The 18,090-nt window shown below is 38.7% G+C and overlaps 1 protein-coding gene across 4 annotated transcripts in view; it reads right to left on the bottom strand.

Annotated features, from left to right (window-relative positions):
- The window catches only part of furina (furin (paired basic amino acid cleaving enzyme) a), an 82,645-nt gene that overhangs the window by 34,707 nt on the left and 29,848 nt on the right, over positions 1-18,090 (bottom strand). For 3 of the 4 annotated variants that reach the window (XM_008405438.2, XM_008405439.2, XM_008405440.2), the window contains exons 3-4: positions 6,685-6,783; positions 739-834 (exon numbers count right to left, since the gene is read on the bottom strand). In XM_008405438.2, coding sequence (XP_008403660.1) covers positions 739-834; positions 6,685-6,783 — 195 coding nt within the window. Of the gene's footprint in view, positions 1-738; positions 835-6,684; positions 6,784-7,644; positions 7,676-18,090 lie in introns of all 4 variants that reach the window. The other variant, XM_008405441.2, reaches the window with a different exon arrangement.

Below are 18,090 nucleotides of genomic sequence, written 5' to 3'. Positions count from 1 at the left end.
ACTAGACAATTATTCTCTATCACAAAACATCCCAATAAAATACACCAGTTTGTGATTTTCTGCAAGAATCTGTAAAACAAACTTTACTTTGAACTGTGTGCAGTTTTTCCTACAGCTTTAAGTCTGAGGGTTTTATAGCTCATTAATAAAAGAAAAAACTTCAAAATGAATGAAAATTATATATTATTAGATGAATTAGAAGTAACTAGAGGTGCAATTAGATTTCAGATAAAGTAGGCGGTTTTTTTTTCATTTTTCCACACAGTATATGACATAAGTTAGGGGTAAAGTACTATGATCTTACCAGGATGAGTAACAAACACCAATTCTACAGGCATTTGTGGTCTTTTGCTTCTTTTCTTGTCCAAACTACCAACTACAGGCTCTGTTCCTGCAGTTTGCGATTCAAGTCTGTTTTGCATCACCATGAATCTTCTTCTGCCTGCAGCAACCTCACAGTAATTGAAGAGCGGCGCTGAGCTGAAAGTCTCAGGAGTTGTTACCACTGCTTTTAACGGCCTAATGTATCAGTGGCATTCCTCAAGTCAAATGTGAAAATCAATCCAATAAAAACAAGACCACTTCAAGATAAACTGCGCCCGTCTCGCTCTGCCTTCCCCCTGTTTGTTGCTGTGCTTTTTATGAACTGCTGCAAAGCCAGACTTTCTGTTTGGACACCACTGCTGCTCAGGCAGCTTCTGCTCAGTTAGGTTTTTGTCATGCACTGTTAATACTCACCAAGTACCACTGGTCTCTGAACTTGGGATCAACAAATTCTGTGACGGTATCCCTCTTTTTCCGCTGTTTGGACACCTGTTGCTCTGACCAAGTAACCTAAACAGAGAGGGCAGAAACAAAAAAATTAGAGACAAAAAAAGGTAGACGTTTTGTAACCTTCAGTCAAAGAAAACAAAATGCACAAGCAACATCACTCACGACATTTAAAAAGGGGGGGGAAGAGAAGGTATAATTATGCGCTGCCCATGAGTGTCAGCATGCCAAATGAAATAACTGAGATCCAACTCTCACTGGGACGGCAGCTGAAAGAGTGAGATTGGAGGCACCGGGGCATGCTGGACTCCTCTCTAATGAGGCTCGCTGATGAATTCCAGAGCAGGCCAAGACTAATTAAAATTTCCGGTTTGTGTAAAGTGAAATACAATGCATCAGAGGTTATTGTGAATATGCGTACACCTGAACATGAATGCACATTAGGGTGTGACGCGTAACAATACATAAGTGTGCAGCGGGACGTCATAATGGGGGAACACTTGTCGGAAATGTTGGCAGAGTCAGAGGGCTTACAGGGAAAATGTTTATGAATATTACTCCCTGTGCTGGATTGTGTTTTCAGCACAAGCAGACACTTAGGTTGGCAAGTCGCATAGAAGAAGAAGAAAAAAAAACATTTCAAAGAAGAAAGACAGAACTGTCTGCAGCAAGGACGGAGTACCTGATGTGAAGGACAACTAAATTACACCCGATCTCCCTTTTTATTCAAATCTCTGGTGATGCAGACAGAGGGAGAGGGACAAAGAGGGAAAAAGTAATGAAGGTTATATTAACTGCTGAAGCAATGTCATAATGGAAGAAGAACGCTCTTCAAAACGTTAAAGAGGTCTAGGTTTGGGTTCAATCAGTTTAAGAGGATGTTTAAGAGTTTTTATGCTATTCTAACAGTGAAGATCAGGTCAGCTTTGAGCTGCATCACTGTGGCACTTCACACATTCTGAATCAGCTCTGGTTGGTGATGGGAAGGATTAAATACAAAAAATTAAATAAAATCCTTATTAAAAACGTTTTTTTATTATTATTATTATCCATTACTAGAATCAAAATTATAGAGTCTAATGAAGTTAAGGCTTTAAATGCATCAAGCAGCAACATGTACTTTCATTAACTTTGAGTTCCATAACAAATTTAAGAAAATTTAAACCCATAAGCTTTGATAAATAAGCTATGATATTCTTTACATTTTCTGTAGGTTTACAGAACGCGCAGAAGAATTTCCTACTGCATGTTCTTCATGTCCTCAAAGGCAAAATTGGAACAAAACGATAAAATAAAGTATAAAATAAATGCATTTCTAAGTTGGATCTGTGCACCTCTAGTTGCAACTGTGGGAAAGTGAGAGGAAGCAGCTACTGTGTTTGGACCCTAATGGTCAGACCTCATAAACCAAACATGTAAATCTGAAAGACACTTTGAAGAACATGTTTAAAATATTAGCCTATGCCAGAGCATTCAGGACATGCTGCTAAAAACTTTGTAGCTCTTTTCGTTTGAGGCTTTAAACTTATTAACAAAGAAAATTATCTTCCAAAGAAAAGTTTTAATCCCTGCAGTTCTGAATTTTGCAGAAACATTCTGCATTAAATTTTCTTTAAATTTGTCTTTAAATTTTCATCTAAACAAGCATTTATTCAATACAGCATTCCTATTTTTTTTTATAGAGCAGGCCAAGGCAAACACTGCTTTTAGTACAATCAGATCAGAGCCTATAAAATCTGACATCACTGAATCAGTTAAGTGGAAGAGTTGCTAAAACCCAATTCTAATTCATGAATCACTGAAGGACTGAGGCACTCTCCAGGTTTCACAATACATGCATCAAATTTTGAACAATTTAAGTGGCCAGACAGAAACGGATGAAAAGGCAGCTAATGGAGCGCTTTGCTTCTTTCTTCAGCTTAATTGTGACTTTCCATTTCAATAAGACGACACATTTATTTAAACAATCTCTATGGACAGAAGAAAGCAGTCATTTTCTGCACTGACTAAACTTTATTTGATTTCAACTCAGATTAAAACCATTTCTTTTCTTCTGCGTCATCAGGATGAGGGTGTGATTTCCCCTTTTTCGTTTCCTAGCACCTTTTCTATCAAATCTGACACTCTGGTTTCACACRTACGCAGGGAAAGGCTGTTGTGTGTTGAACATTTTCAAGCTGACCTACATGCAATGATTCATATGTGTGGTGTGTAAAGCATGGAGCAACAAACACCTCACTGCCCTCGTTATCTGGATATTTTGCAACCTTTCATATTTATTCCATCGCTTCGTCAGAATTTTGAGCACATGGGATGTTGCAACCTTGAATCCTTGTATGCTGCGAAACACAATGCAGAAAAAACCACAATGCGCAAATCATGCTGTAACCCTGTGTACACCTCCCTCGACTGTGGAATGTCTGCTCCTAACACCTAACCAGGAAATGGTAAAGATGTCTTACCAAGACAAACAGGAAGCACTGGTTTAACAAGCAACACCTCTACAGCTGGGAGAAAATTTACAGTAAATGCTCAGCAATATACCTTACTCACATCAAAACGCCTAAAATCCCCCCAGAAATGAGTCTTTGGCTAATTATTTCTTAGTGTGTTTAATGCAACTGAAAAGTTACAGGATTGTAAGGTACGTGTTACCGGGTTTGGCAGGATCAGCAAGAAAGCACACTAGCAAGAAGACTTGTGTATCTTCATGTTATACACTAGACGGCTCCTCTCTTACAGCCAACCTGAAGTAAATGTGTTTGACTTTTAAGGGAAACACATCCATGATGATACAAAATCGTTTAAAGGTGACGAAATGCAAAACCTTTCAAACGGTTTGCAATATACTAATTCGTGTAGAGAATATTTGAAAATTAAAATCAGAGTGTATACCAATCTAATGGAAAGCTGATGTTCAAAGAGGTTGCCTTATCTCATGTTTGTGAGAGAGCATTTTTCCTCCAACAAATAAAATCCCCACACACTCATTTTGTCCACCCTCTGCTTTGTCCTTCCAAATTCAACAAGCAGAGCACAGCTCCCCTGTGACAAACTGGAACCATCAAATAAAGCAGCAGTATTATGAAGGAATATCCTAGCAGTTTATGTTACAATGAAACTTGTTTAGGCGTTGCAAAAGTTGCCATTACTGCAGAAGTAATAAAAGCAGTTATTAAAAAAAAAATCCCGTAAACAAGTGTCAGATAATTAGTTAAAATCGGTGCTTCTGCTGTGCCTTATGCTTTTTTATTGTCTCTCTAGAAAAAAAAAGGACATTCATTGAAACGAAGTACTGTACGAAACAACAAATAAAACCAGAATAAAAGAAAACGGAACAATGCATGGGCGTAATATAGATAAAGCTCTAAACCCCTAACTCGCTTGCATTTTTGGTTTATAAAGTCTGGCAGATGCCTAGGTGCTTTCGTGAGCAATTAATCACACTTCAAATAGAATTTAGTGGAACATTTAGGCTTCATCTCAACGAGTTTAAAAGCTGCAAAGTCTCTCCAGGGTTTAAAAAATTTTCCTATTTCATTTTAACCCGTTTATTTTGAAAAAAAAAAAAAAAAGCTATGTGGTTCTGTAATATGGGAGCACAATTAGCAATAATCTCACAGTTCACAGGCTTTGATCACACTGTTAATTACAGAAAAGTTCAAATATTGATGTTTAGGTGAGGGAAGGAGCCGAGGGGTTGGTAAAGTGTGCGAGTAAAGCAGAATCGGCAAAGTTCTCCTGATTAAACCAGATTGAAAATAAATTAAAACCCAACTCTTATTTTAACAGACGGGAGGAGCTGGATGTGTAACGGTCCATTTTGTCTGAGGAGCTGTGGGACAAAAGGAATTCAGCAACAGGAAATGGAGCTGCGACGTTAAAGGAAATCCCAGAGAGGGAGGTGGGACTGCGTCTACCGTGTAAAACAAGCTCAGCAGACACTCGTCTATTCCCGCTCAGCACCTGTGCAGCGCAAATGAAACCCGTCAGTCAGAGGGCTGCATTTCCACAGACTGATGCCGAGATTTATGAGAGGAATTATGACTGATTGCACAACTTAAATATAAAGTCTTTTCAGTTAAAGATATGGGTTGCTATAGCAATGCTCCCCAGCTACACTGTTGGTGATCATTATTAGCAATGGAAATCACGCTGGTGTTCAAACTCAATCAGTCGTGCTACATAGAGCTAAAGAAATTCCTTAAATTTATTCCCAATTTTGCACAATTACCCCTAGGTAACCTATGGATCAGAGGCCGCCACTTTCCATAAATATTCATACACCAACTGAGAGAATGTGGAATGCAGCTACGGCTGTGCCTCACACTTAAAAAGGTGAATGTTCTCGGGGTTTTTTAATTTTTTGTAGGTTTCAGTGACCTGCAGAAATTGGAAACTGACAAGTAGAACATTTATTCAGGATGAAGAAAAATTGCCTGAAATCAGTCCACACTGTTGTCTTGCATCACTCACAAAATACTCCGAGAGCGCAACAAAAATGGAAATAAATAAATAAAAAAACCAGCAAGAACTACCTAAGACGAGATGCACTGCATCATCTCTGGCATATCAGTTCTTTCATTAGGGGAAATTCATGTGTTTTAATCATTCTTTGTGGAAGAAATAATTAGTGAATTAATGCATCAAAGGAAACTCTCTGGAGGTAGAGCAGGTTGCTCACTAATTGGGGGCTTTAATACTGGCTCCTCCTTTCAGTGAAACCCCCAGGCAAGACACTGAGCCCAAAATCATCTTGATGGTTAGGTGAGCGTTTCGCTTAACATCCTGCTGCCACCAGTGCATCGGCCTTGATGTGGGGAATGTGTGTGGTATTTGCAAGGCACACCGCAAATGTTTCAGAAAAAAATAGTCTGAAATTATTTTGACCCATTGTGTCTTTTTTTTTTTGCCCTGAAATTTAGACGTCTGTTTCTACACGAGTTTCCACATTTTATTTGACAATGCTTCTTAAGTATAGCAAAAAATATAATATTGATCTGGACCTTTTGCTGGCGGTTATGATGGAGGATCTTTCAACGCAGGGTCTACTTTCAAGGCATCTACTTTCCCAAAGCACATAGCTGTAAATCACAGCTATGTGGCAAAGACAGCAAAGATTTCCAAGGTAGCATTGATACCTTATTACATCTGCAATGCAGTAATAAAATCCAGCTCTGCTCATGCTTTTCATTGGGTTAATTATTTTTAATTAGTACCATGATTGAACACTACTTTCTTTTACAACTCTAAATAGTGCAGCGTTGAGTTTTCTACTTCGATTTACCAGACATGATGATGTAAAAAATGCATTTTAATTATTCCCATATTTACGTGATTACTGTACAATCAATATGTTAATGAGTTATGTGCACATTATTACTTTAGATTAGAGCCAACTGGAGCTAAAAGACATTCATTTATTACGAGAGGAAGGCTGAAATTTTTTGTACAAACAGAATTATAAAGCAAAGACTGTAAGATGACTCGACACTGCTCCACATCTAATGTTCCATATTTCCTTTTAGGATTGACTGATTAAAAAAAAAAAAAAGTATTTCTCAGTTTAACATAATTAAAATGTGGAACCAAGTATCTTCAACCTACAGGCAAAAGAGCTAACTCAGTTGAATCAGTAGAATAAAACAATGCTTTATATCTAGACTCCATCTGACCTGCAGTACAGGAATGACGCGTCCTTAATTGCTATGAAAAGTGCTAACTGGAAGGCTCACTGCAGGCATCACAGTCCTAAAGGTGAGAAATGGTAGCTAAAAATGCCTTTTAGCTGGAAAATAATAACTTCTCACTTTCCATAAAGATGCAGTTGTCCCCACACCTCAAAAACTGTCCCCAAAAGCAAACCTTGGCCACATCCGAACGCCCCGTTACCCCGAGAGATAAACCTCTTACCTTAGGATCTCTTTCCAGACGGACTTGTGCCCCTCTGTGATCAGACAGCGATCTCTTTACCACTCTGCGATGCCGGAAGTGATAGTAATCACCAAATACCTGGAAAAACAAAGAGATATGATCACCCATCACATCCTGCGGTTCAGATCTGTCTGCCTATAATCTGATAACACCTCCATATATCCTAATGGCATATCCTCTGCCACTAAATGACAATTTTTTCTATAAACTTTACAGAGTGGCAATAAACAGTGTAGCAGGCTGGAAAAAACAGCCTTCTACTCTTAAGATGAAACTGATACAACATAAATATTTACAGTCATCTGGCCTAGCGCAGGATTTTTATTTTTATTTTTTGAACATATATACCCTTTAACAGCATCTAAAACATTCCTTGCAGTTTGTTTTTACTCAGATTATTGAAAGCCCCATGCACATTTTTCTCCACAGACAAGTCTCCTCTGCATTTTAAGCTCCCTGGTTAGGTTTGTTCTGTCCTTAAACACAGGGATCATCATAACTCTGCTGTCTAAGTAAAACATATTTATACATTTTATCTGGAAAGCTCAGCTCATTCCCCCACGATCCCTTCCTCCCCACATGGTGCCACTCCAGTGTGCACTGCAACATTCCCTTGGTCTAAAAGAGGAACAGCTCAACCCTCATCAGCCTCCCTGCTCCCATTTAATCACAGTAAACAGACTGATTCCAGCAGGGGTGACACAAAAAAAAGGCCCTGCACACAAACCCGCCAGACAATAGGGAAGCAATAACCAAGAGGAAGCACATGGTTAACTGTGATATTCAGCTCTGAAAAGGACCACCAAAAGCCACAAGCCTGTGTGTGTGAGAGAGAGAGAAAGAGAGAATGTGTTCCTTTGTGCGTAAAACTATTAAAGAACGACACCAAAGTTAAATGCTGGACTTATAAAAAGAAGGGAAAAGAATGCAAACACTTACAGCCATTAGCTGAGCTGACTGCCCCCTTTTTCTGAAGAAGAAAAGAATAAACCAGGCTGAGGGTCAGCTGTTTAGATAAAGTCCTGCTTGACTGGACTTTAATGAAAAGTTCCTTACAAAAGAAGGTTCAACGATAAACCCACAGACATGAACCTTCCTTTATGACTCCCTTGGTATATCACTGAAAGACTCATGCACCATTCAGTGACAATTTGCCCTTAAAGAAGTCAAGCCAGCATTGTGGAACAACTGAGAGAAAGTTGGACCATTGACTTTAATAGCATGCTGCTCAGRAACTCACATCTGTGACTAGGGCTTTTTTTTTTATGCACAATATACATGTGTTTTTTTTTATGCCTCATCATCAGCTCAAATTTGCCAACTCAGAATTTGGGGCTAGGGTGGTTTGTTATGTCACTGATCCATAACAGGAGGTGGTCATAATGACAAATGAGATCGCAAAATGGGCGTGAAGCAGTTATTCAATACAAAGCAAACCCACCAGCAGCTGCAGCAGTACAAGGATACGAAAGGTGCTCGTAAGGAGACAAAGGCACACCCTAATGTCACTTGCATTTAAAGCACTGAGTGCGTTTGAGCAGCTTACATACAGATTGCAACACAGTTTAGGCCACAACCTTTTGGTTCTGCAATCCCAGCTGCATGCTGTAAAAAACACACTGTCCTGGGATCTCATGGGATTACATGAAAGACAAATCAAGATGGAACAGGGCTGGTTCTAGTTACGTGTTTATCGCAAAACCATGGCCGTGTCAAGAAGTAACAACCTGCACAGAAATAAGAATACCTTGTACTACCTCCCACACTGTTTTTATTTTGGTTATTTCATGACACACGCTGGATTTTTCCAAAGTTGTAGTGCTTAACCAGGGCTAGTGCCAGATCTTCACAGTCATGACCTACTGATCAGAGATCAGTACCAGCAGTGTTGTAAAAAAAAAAAGTCAACCACAATATTTACAGCAAGAATTTTTTTTAACTTTAAAAGACTGGTAAGGCTGAAGAACTGCAGTACAAACGAGGAAAAAAGCACCACTAAGTCCTCCTTTCTTCTGCGTATCAACTGGAAGATAAAAGTCCGGTCGATATATCTCAAATACAGTTATATCTCTGTATTTGAGATATAACTTTTTATTATTAATGATAAAGATCTACATTATCTCCCTGTCTTACTAGAAAGATCAAACACTGTGGAGTTTTAAACATGATCGTTTAAAACTCCACCAAAGGGGGTTCCCTCTTCTGATCTAGCTAGAATCTGGTTGTAAGCAGCTCATAAATGCAGTGGTGGAAACATAAATGACTGTTTAGCACAAGTGGTTTGTTGGAGGAAACCCCCATTTGGGGGTGTCAAGAGTGTCTTCAGAACTTTGTTAGCATCTTGAATCATTAAAATTTATAGATTTAATCATTAATTTACAGACACATCTCTGACTGTCTGTCCTCTTATTGGCAAAAAATGGTTACTTTCTTAATTGTGAAGAACTGGTAACTGTGAACAACTTTTCACAGTGTACTTAAGTCAGGAGCAAGATTTTTTTGCTGTCTCGGTGTGAACTATGGGAGGACCAAAACTGCAACAGTGGAAAAAGCATTGTGCACAAGCGATAAATTACAAGATATTGAAAAGATAAAAGTATACTGGTCAGAGATCTAAGATATAGACACCTGTATGTATATCTGCACATGTATATGCATAGACCCGGCTAAATTTCAGGTAAACTGCTCAACTGTTGCAAGTGTATGGACAGACACGCACCCTCACCTCATTCAACAATGTGAACCAGAATCTAGTCCTTCTAAATGCAAACCCTCCAGCTTGAACATTGTCTGGCAATCAGCAACAACACGTTAGGGGTTCATGTTTTCAGCTATTCTAACTCAAGACCACACGGTTTTCTTAGGGGGTTTAACTGCTTTCCACTGAGGCGGGGGGGGGNGGGGGGGGGGCAATTTGCAACTAACACATTTAGATGGAAAACCGATGTGGAAACAGATCAAGCTCTGTGACCATTACTGATGTGATAAGCTTGGAGCTGTTACAGCACAACAGGCCACTCAACATGTGGTCAGTTACCAGAGCGAAGCAATAATCCATCAACATTAAAATGCAAAGCAACACACAGCAGAAAATTACTGCCTGCTGGTTTGTTTGCATGTTTGGTTCCTCCCCTACTGCCAAATTTACCTTGTGGGAAAGCAATTATCAAAAAGGTCCGATGTCTTATCCCCACTGACTGTTGTTGACACAATTATGTCTTACAAAGAGACAAACAATGTCAGAAGACAAGCTGTTAAAGGAGCTTGGGGCTGTATTAAATTAACAGAAAACCGCAGCCCATATGGAATCGTGAACATCAAAGACAGCCAAAGGATTTCACTGGAGAGCGACGTCATTGCAGTTCATTTCCAGACACTTTTGACAAGGCATTCTCCTTTTGATTTTGATACCATCTGATTTACAGGCCTCACACAGAGTGGGGTATTAACATATTTTGTTTGCACATCAGTGAGCCGAGATAAAGTGGGAGCGCAAATGTTTCGGCCTTCTAAAATAGTTCGGCAACTTGTTTGTGTAATGAGGCTGAAGTCCAATTAGCAACTGTAGTGAACGGGTAGGAAAGGGGCACCAGTTCCCCACAGAGGCAGCCGGACATAAAAAGCTCTGTCTTTGAAAACACAACACCCTGACCTGAACCCATACATCTGAAAATACTTTCACTCATTATTTATACCTTCCTCACCCTTTTTACTGCTTAAATCGCATGTAAAGCACTCAATCTGTCGTCTTTTACTCAATTACCCTTAGTTTTACTTGGCATTAAAGTTATGTATATGTTTAAGAAGGTTCAAAGCTAAATCAACACTTTAAGCCTCTCACTTGCCTTTTTAGCCTTGACTGAAGCAAACAGCAGAGTTGTTTATACAAGTCGCTGTAGTGTTGATCAGAAGGATGGAACCGATAAAATAGGAAGAAAAAAAACTATTGACCAATTCAACCCCTCATATTTGCAGACGTGACATCTATTCTCAACAAGTTACTCGACCATTCCTCTTCTCCGTGTTTGGAGAACAAACAGATTATCATTCTTGGCACCATCCGTTTTCACTTCAGTTGCTCGCAGGACATTAAATTTGCACATTTTAATAGTGTTGACAAAAACAAATGGAACGATCAGGACAGTGACATATGGAGGTTTATAGTCATTAAGGAGAGGTAAAAATGCAGATCATTAAATATCTGCACTCTCTCCAGGGATGTTGACCTGGGATGTGAGGGAGTTTGTAAGAAAAATGCCCAGCAGCACCTTTTGCCTCCCTTCTAGCAAACACAGATGTGTCAAAACCGCACCCGACATCTCTTGAAATGCTTTAAGTGCTGTTCATTTGGTGTGTTTGGATGTGGCAACTCTTCGGTATGGCACTAGAGCTGCACTGCTGAGGGAAGAAAGAAACTTCCAGCTGTCAGTGAAGATCACTCACCGGACGTTTGGCTCCCCCTCCCATCCTCAACTGAAGGATGTCTATTCTGGGTATCATCCAAAAAAACAAAGATAACCAAAAGTCCTCAGCGTCATTAAGACTTGTTAAAAACTAATTTATTTTTCCTAGTGAGCAAAGATAAGGAAATGAACTATTTTCTTGTTAAAAGTGCTACATAAATGGCAAATATTATATAGAAGAGAAATAAAACCTACAAAGACCCTCTTAATAAGAATATGTTGAATGGAAATGTTATTGGCAGAACAAAAAAGGAAGGCATTTGGAGACAAGGATCATCTCTGCAGGAAACATGAGTGAGCTCCACAGAAGTAATCAGACATACACAGAATTTTCCTGAGCCAAGAAAACATTCTCTAAGTTTAAAGGAACGTTTTGTGTCAGGATTGTTAGACTCACTGAGTTTTCAATGTAAGTGAAGACATATCTTAAACAGAAGGGATGACAGCACAACAGAGCTAGGACAAATATCTGAAGTATCCGACAGCCAGATTAATGAGGCGACCCTGGGAGTCGTTTGTGAGCATAAAGTTTAAACTGTTTTCCTTTACAGTGGTTCTTGCTATTTGTTCTATCATTTCAGTACAAAATGTCAGCTTGGCTTATCCGCTAAGCCAAAGTTGTGTCTCACTTTCATCCATGTCTGAGCCAAATTAAGAGAAGAGTGACAGCAGCACTAGTCTGATTGTATTGCAAGTTCTTTTCCCTTCCACATTGGCCTTTAGCAAAGATTTGAAATTTGTCGTCATATATTACTAATATAACAGAACAAAAAATATTCATTTTTTTTCTAATTCAGTCTCTTGGAAAGGAGTCATATTAAAAACATAAGTTGTACCACTGTATAATAAATACAGATCTAAAGCATTATCTTGCTTTCTCACCGCATCTCGACATTGGTAAATAATGGCCACTGTAGCCTGAAGTCAGTTTTATGGTTAAGATAAGGATAAAAAAAAAAAAATCAGTCATGGTACATCGGTTATAGGGATACTAATTGGACTAGTCAATGAAAGCTTTCATCACATGACTATGTCTTTAATGTTTACGCTGCTGGAAAGGTAGTAATTAAAAAGGCAGAACAAATATGGTAGGTTTCATGTACAAGACCTAGAAAACACCAAGTTTATAATCTTTAATAGAAAAATCAATGTATCCAAGAAATACACACACAATCAGTTCGGTTCAAATTTGCTGTTAAATACTGTAAAGCCAAGAAAGGGAGCGGTTGTTGCCTTTAGGGATTCCACTGCCTTGCTAGTTTCAGTCATGGGTCTCTCACATGTCTTCTCACAGTAGAATAGTTGTCAGAAGAATAGCATGGTATAAGCAAGGTATAAGGAAAGAAGAAGATGAACTCGGTCAAAGTTCTGTGGCCTATGACCGAGTGTAATAATTCCCACACTAGTCCTGAGAGACTGATTGTGTCAGATGAAAACCTTCTGCAGACAGAGTCACTTGTAATCTCACAAAGTCAGTTAATCCAGAGTAGAGACAACCAGCAGTTCCTGTAGTACAGAGGTCTTATTTTAAAGAATGCACTGAACCAAGTCTGTACTACAACTTCCTCAGTATTCTGATTGCAGACGCACTACAAAAGGCAAAGAAAATGCATTAAAATGGATATCGGCAAGATAAAAGTAAAGCATTTTAGTATTTGACATAATTTAGTAATTTTGTCATACAACTTTTTTTTTCAGTTCTGATATTTGTGCTGTCAGTTTTAGTTTTGCTGTGTTGCTTAATTACAATTAGCCATTGTTGCGTAGTGTTGGAGAGGATGTCAAAGGTGAGATTTTAAAATAATTCTGTCATTTTAGTAGTTATGGGGGGAAATTAGTAGCAACCTTTCTGAATAGTTAAATGGTTTTGGTTTAAGAAATAATGATTTAGTACTGTGGATGAACCAATCTTCAGAGGAGGCAAATGAAAAAGCATGAGCCTTTTTGCTCATTTATGCAAAATAAATGACATCAGAAAAGATAATGCGGAAATTGGGAAAAAAAAACACCTTACGACATTATCAGGATGTTAAAGCTTAGGAACAAGCGGATCCTCTACATGAACAATAATTTTAAAGTATCAAAAATGTCAAATTAGATACAAAGTTCCTAACGAATGGAAAAGATTAGTGTGATGTATTGACATACAGTGAGAATAAAATGGTTATGTGGATATGATTTCAATTATAAATACATTCATGCATTTGAATATACTAGGCTTTGCGATGACAGTTCACTCTTCATTCATGCAGTTTTTAACTGTCAACCTAAGCATTAGGACTTTGTAATTTCACCACAAATATTATAATGGTCCAAAATCATAGTAATCTAAGCTTAAATTGAATTCAGTGCCACAGGCAGAACTGTTTTCACTCGTGCATAATGCTTTCTGAAGTTTCAGTAATTTCTGCCAAGTTGCACAGCAACCTTGTCATGAGCACTTTCACTCACCAATCCCAGTAAAAACAGCTTTCAACTCTGTGCTGCTTATACTGTCAAATGCATCAGGCAGAAACAGGACTCAACTCAAAATCCAGGCAGAAAGAGAAATATTGTCTAATAAAATATTAATACAAGCTTTTTCACAAGCTTGTATTAAAACTATTAACCGTTAATTTTCAAGCTGGTTATTTAATCACTTAGTTGACAACTCACTTAGAAATGACTTTAAAATGTTATAATGATAAACATTAACAAGTTGCCTTTTATATCCATAAACACTTCAAAGAACAAACAGATGTTGTCATGGTAACTTGTTCACCCCAGGGTCCCATTCTTGCTGGCATCTTTTTTTTTTAACCTTCTTCTGCATAGCCACAGAGTTACAGGTGTGAACTTTTTTATTTTTGTTCTGGCTGTAAATGTGTGCATATGCACGATAACAGCTCATTTCTGTCTTGAAGGGCATGTTCTTATCTTTGTCATTTTGAAGAGTGGCAGAGAAAAAAAAAATGTAGGCCTCTGTGTCACATCAAGTTTATCCCCCCAGGCGAGGAGATTAAAATTAATCAGACTGATTTCCCCTTTAATATATTCTGTCATGCTTAAACAATAAACAAGCCTCCAGTCACTAGGTGGCAGCAGTGCTCAAACTAAACAGGCTCCATGTTCCACCCAGCAGAGGAAGCCTACACAGGCACACTGGTGTACAGAACTGAGACGAAGAAGTTTGTAATGGTGAAAAATAATAATAAGGGCAGCAGAGGCAAGTAAAGTGATGGTAGCTGGTAGTAAAAGACCAGGAAATATGTAAAATGTTATTCTCCTCTTCAGCTATTCCGAGAAGCTAAAACATAGGCAATGCTGCAAATTCTATAAGTTAATGATTTTACCGTTTTTATAAAGGGATAACTTGATGAAAAAGTAACCAATGTTTACAATATTTAAAAAAAAAAAAGTTTTGAATGTTAGTGTGTTCAATCTAAAAATGCACAACCCAGTGAATCATTTGCACTTTTTCTCTTTTGAGAAACACACAGATTGAGCAGATCCTAATTAAATGTTACAAATTGAGTAAACTTGGGCATTTTTAAGGCTTAAAAGAATAAAATAAATACATATGTAAGTTGTTGCAGCTTCTTTTATTGATCCGCTTTGGTAATCAGATGATTGTATGCAGAATGCTGGAGCCATAAAGTCATACAATGGTTTGTAGAGATATACAAATATATATCATCAGTTTCTCAACAGCATATCAATTTAGGGAGGTTTAGAAAAAAACAATTATGTTCCTTAATGGGRTCATGACAGAAAATAACTAAGAGCCATTGGCTTGAGTTTTCCTTTGATCATAGAGTCATTTCAGATGGGCAAGTGGCATCCCTCAAATACTGTATCTGGTGTCATAAACATTTAGCCTGATTTAGTTTCATATAGTTAGATGATCAATGAAGTTTTAGTTTCCTGGGACCAGGTGCAAACAAAGGAGCCAATAAGAAAAAGCCTATTCATTTATTTTTCTTCATAAATCTGTAAAACTCTGCAGTTTGCAGGTTTTCTGCTGCATCATACAGTATGAGCACTGTAACGCACTTCATGCATCAATGGCTTTGAAGCTTAGCTTCCTGTGCTCTACTCTCCAAAAGACTTTGCGGTTTAAAGCATTAAAAAAAAAAACCGGGTTAATTTTTATCCTACTCAAATCTTCGTTGTTTGTTCAGCAGGAATGACAAATGCTGAATCTAAAAACTCTCTTCACATTTTGAGTCAGATACCCGGAAGCAGGAAGCGTTTTGTGCTCAGTAGACTGGAAATAAAAGATTGTTCCTTTGGAGTCCTACTAACAGCTGAATAATCTGTGTAAATATGTTCCGCTCTCTCATGCAGATGCCCTGATGAGCTCATCCTCATTAGTGGACGGCATCACCGGGTACACAGAAAGACTGAATGTGTGGTGAAAAGGGTTGGGGGGGGGGAAGTGGGGGTGCTGCAGAGAAGTCTGGCAAGCAGAGGCAACTCAGCGGAGATGGAGCAAATTGGAAAGGGACAGGGAGGAAGCAGGTTTTTATCAAGAGGGAGACAGTTTTATCACTGTTAGAGGGGATTCTATGATTGCTTTTGACACTGTGAGGTTATACTAAATCTAATCAGAGCTTTGAATCTCTGTTAAATACACAAAACTGACCAGCATGYAATTCAAAATGAGAAAAAGGTGCCATTTGATAAACAGATACTGAAGAGCTATTCTGCTCCAACTGTGGCTGCCATTTTCACTTTCCTACATCTTATCCCATTYCCAGTGTTGTCAAAAATCTTTTGGCCCCTTACAGAATACACACTGTTTTACACTAATAACGCGTTGTACCACCCTTAGTGCCAACAGCTGCTCAAGCGATAACTGGCATTGAGTGTTTGAAGCCCGCACTTTGAAGAATTGTTTTAATTCTGCCACATTGGGGGGTTTTTGAGTATGAACAGTCTGTTTAAGATTATTCCTTCACAGTATCTGAATTGGATTAAAGACTTTGACCACAACAATCCTCAGCCTCGTAAGCAGTTGTTGGGGTCTTGCTAACTGATGGACACAGCCACACCACCACCATGTTTGATTGTCTGTTGCTTTTCTTTTCTGAAATACCAGGTTAGTTGCACACGTAAGTTATGGAACGTCAAAAATTTCTACTTCTGTTTATTTTGTCACCTGAATATTTTACCAAAGGTCTCGGGGACAGTTACAATGTTTTTTGGTATTTTCTTGCCATTTTATTTTTGGTCAGTAGGGCTTTTCACCATCAAACTCCTCCGTCGGTACCAAATAAAGCAACCGGATAAAAGGTGAAAATRAAGAGGTGGGTCTCAGAAAGATTATGAACGTGGGATTAGATACAGATAGTCATTTTCCTTTACACATTTGCCATGAACCATAATAAAAAGAACTGACAGAGAGCCTAAGTAATTACATATTTATAACACAATTCATATAAAAGCTTTTTTTTTTTYCTAATCCAATGCTTCAGAGCTGAATAAAACCTGAGTSCAAGATAGAAACAACAGGAGACCTACAAAGAATTCACTGGCATTACAGCTGAAGTATTTTTGCTTCACAGCCTCAAAGACCCCCTGCCACAAGTGCTGGCACAAATACTGTTATTTAAAAAGACATGAAAGCACGGCATGTAAAATCTTGAGTTGGACAGAATGTTCACTGATGAATAAGCATGAGCAGTGATATTAATACAGTGGTGAGTCATGAAACACAAGCAGAGCTACAAATTGATTTATTGCATTTGATTTTTTTTATATCAGATTATATGATTTCTGTTTTTCCTTAAAAATAATAGCTTTAACAGATTTCTGCATCAAAACTGGTACATGAACTACTTTGTCTGTAGAGTTAAAAAGTAGAGAAACACCTGGCAAAGTCATCATTCCATATACAATGTCATTAATAATCTGGAGACATTATCTCTGTGCTTTTCCCCATTGCTTACATCTACACAAAGCACACACACATACACTCAGAGATAATGAAGAAGGTGCAAAAGGTGGCTGCCAGCGGGACAAGAGCTAATAAGATTTAACTCTGCTGTCTAATTCCACCTCTCCTTTTTAATCTCAGAGCAAAGACAGAGCACGCAGCTCCTGGACAGAAATACCAAACTGGTTCTTCTCACCTCAGTGAGGGACCGCTGGGGCCATTTTGGAAACCTGCACTCTCTTAATTTCTCACGAACTTACCACCTAAGACATTTCCATCATTGTCCTCTTCATCCACAGAGGACCAGCTACTTTAATGGCTGTGCTCGGTTCAGGTAGCCCAGCTCTCTGCCCTCCAATTAAACACAGTGTGATGAGAGTCTCCCAAAAGTGCAAAGAGCCGGCGATCTGAGAGAGCCTTGTCTTCACAATGTCAGGAGCATTTTCTCCAACAAATCCTGTCAGACATACTCCATTTTCCATTAATTTAAGAGAGGAACTAAACATGTCAGCATCATGCCAGATGAGCAACACTGCGAGTTTCTGTGAAAAGTCACRTCAGCAGCTTTACTCTATTGGACCATGTGACATTCATCACATTTAAACACAGCAGTTACGAATAGCATTCAGTCATTCATGATGGTGAGGTTTAATTCTGCGTTGCATTCAAAAGCAACCAGACATCGCTGATTAGGATTTGCTATCGCATGCAGTGCAGACCTAAATGATTAAGGAAACCAAATGTTGGGCACATCTTTCTGTAACAGCTGGCAGTCTCAAAACGTCATTAATTTGGCGTAGGGACGTGTTTTTGTGTGAGGGAGCGCTACAGGCTTGGTTGGCATCAATAATGTTATCACAAAGATGCTAATTTAGACAAAGTCCTCCTGCAGCTCCCTCCAATCTGATGCAATAATGGGCACCTCGAAATATGCTTCAAACCACACACACACACACACACACACACACACACACACACACACACACACACACACACACACACACA

This window comes from Poecilia reticulata, linkage group LG3, assembly GCF_000633615.1.
Source record: "Poecilia reticulata strain Guanapo linkage group LG3, Guppy_female_1.0+MT, whole genome shotgun sequence".
NCBI lineage: Eukaryota > Metazoa > Chordata > Actinopteri > Cyprinodontiformes > Poeciliidae > Poecilia > Poecilia reticulata.
Note: the sequence above shows the minus strand (reverse complement) of the source record. Positions and strands in the feature narration are given on the sequence as shown.